Genomic DNA, 2,344 nt, shown 5'->3' with positions numbered 1-2,344 from the left:
GTCAAATTCTGAGGGCCACTCTATAAATACAATCATTTTTAGCAAAACTGAATTAGTTATGATTTCTTTTTACTTATATTGCATGTACTCTTACTAAATCGTCAATGTGCATGTTGAATGAATATTTGAAATTACGATACGCATGGAATTCTTCGTGGAAAGATAAAACTGGAAGGTCTTACTTCGCACTACGTGTTTATTAGATTTGCTGGTTCGGTCGTTTCGAAGGTTGATTCATTCGACACGACTTGCTTGGACTCTATGCTTTGCGCCTGGTATCCCAAGTCGTGTTTATATGTTCGCTTATCTGGCCTCTCCGTATATCATATTCCCACACCTCTCCTCCGTTATTTTCCTCATTTCTTTCACGCATCCAATTTGCTACTCCTACTGTCTGTAGCAGTTCACTGTTTCAGGAGGAATTGGATCTACGCTGTTCTGGAACGGATATTAATAATTCTATCTCGAGAAGACCCAGGTCGTCGAGGTGATTATCCTTAGCTTTAATTGCGATATTTTTATGTATGAATATGGACAAGTCACATTTACGTCATTCTTTTCTCAGTAAATTAAATTTAATTGATGATTCTATATTATTAATATAATAATATGTAACGAATTAAAATATATAAATAATTAATTAAAATGCTCGAAAGAAGTATCCGCCTTCCGTTGTAACGCCACATACTACAAGCATTTTCTTCAATCTATATACTTTAATTCGAAAAATATCCTAATTGCTCTATCTGTGTCCACACGACATTTTTTGCTTACTTTGGATTCACTTTTTATACTAATAATTAAAAATTATTCTTTAAATTGCCGCTTATATTTAATACATAAATTATGTCTAATAATATAAGGATGTAGAAGCAACATTCTTGATTTTCGAAAGTTATGTCTCCTTCCTCATTTCAATTTCGATTTACAAATATATTCGCGTTGTTGCATTTATCATTACATATGCAGTAAGAGTGCACATTGACGTTCGCATTGTTTCAGTCCAGTTTGGAGGAAGAAGAGTAATAACGGCATATTCAGCGCCAGCGTGGAGGAAATCAGCGACTCGGATAGCCAATTCTCCTTCTCTAACGAGGAATCATCGTCTATGCATGTACGTGTGATACTTTACCTGTGCCGTAGAAATTATCAACGATAGAAAGCTAAGAACGAGTGAACGGCAATAATTAATGTCCGTGTATGTTTCAGGATACAAACGAGGCGGAGGCTGAGAACACTGACAAAGAAGGCGACTTCAATCTAAAGGTGAGCGACGAACAGGCGATTCAACGTCCTCGTCTCTTACCTCTCGTCATTCTTGCTCGTTCTTGCACGGACATTAGAAAAACCGCTTGCAAAAACCGCTAAATGCGCCGCGCAAGTCTTTTTTTCCCTATATGTTATGCCCGTTCTCTTTTTTTTTATAGCTCTTGAATAATATATGCTTTTTAAGAACGGTAGGAAAAACAGACGTCGCCTATTTTACTACAGGCCGTTAATGACTCGCACATAAATTATGTGTAGGTGATAGCCTCGCGCGGAGACAACATAATCGCCGTGGCGAATCCTGCGCTAATGGAATGCAGTCATCCCATAAAAGAGGAGCCCGCGGACGAAAAACCCACACTGTGATATTATTACTTAGCGTTTACTGCCGCTACCGACAACGTCACGGCGACGTGAACGACGCTCGTCCCCGCAGGTCGTCGCCGTTGTCACCGATCATCATCCGCGCAAACATCGTCCACGTGTGCTATTGATCACGATAGCACTCATGACAGCGCTCGTCGGAATAATACAACACTTGCTAGGATTTTACATCGGTTGGAGCGACCTGTCTCGCTTATCCTTGTCCGAACGAGAGACACTTGACGACGTTATCTAGTTTTAATAACAAAGTACGAGGAAACACGATACTGTATAGCGATTACGATGAACGTTTCTAGAAGGCGATAGATGAATAAAAGTAAGCCGTCTAAATCAAAAGACCGTCGACTGAAGTATGTAGCATTATAAAATGTACATTATAAGCAAATGTAAATATAGGTAAATATATATAGGGTCCGTTTTTTTTACGTGCGCCGTTGCGTCGCAGCTTCATTTGAAAGATACGAAATCACCTTTCGCAGAGCGATCGATCGATTTATCCCGTGTCCTCTGTATACTTTTTAACAGAATATTTACGTTTAATATTCACGTTAATTATTTTATTAAGTAACAACTCTCTGTTGCTCTCACGAAAAGATTACAAAGAAGATAAACGATTCTTTTACGTTTATGGTACGTTTATTCGTCAAAAATAGAGTCGTCTCTACACAACATTAAATATTTAAAAGAAACGTTT

General features: G+C 38.4%; 1 protein-coding gene across 1 annotated transcript; it reads left to right on the top strand.

Annotated features, from left to right (window-relative positions):
• Nucleotides 1–6: 6 nt before the first annotated feature.
• LOC112461639 lies at nt 7–2,075 on the top strand. The gene is made up of 4 exons (XM_025026957.1): nt 7–487; nt 1,008–1,114; nt 1,210–1,266; nt 1,525–2,075. Exons 1-4 carry the CDS (start codon nt 262–264, stop codon nt 1,630–1,632), a joined length of 498 nt encoding a protein of 165 aa, XP_024882725.1. The 5' UTR covers nt 7–261; the 3' UTR covers nt 1,633–2,075.
• Nucleotides 2,076–2,344: the final 269 nt, after the last annotated feature.

The sequence above is a fragment of the Temnothorax curvispinosus genome, unplaced genomic scaffold (genome assembly GCF_003070985.1).
Source record: "Temnothorax curvispinosus isolate PA1 unplaced genomic scaffold, ASM307098v1 QBEX01011527.1, whole genome shotgun sequence".
NCBI lineage: Eukaryota > Metazoa > Arthropoda > Insecta > Hymenoptera > Formicidae > Temnothorax > Temnothorax curvispinosus.
The sequence above is the reverse complement of the archived record's forward strand: the minus strand, read 5'-3'. Positions and strand labels throughout refer to the sequence as shown.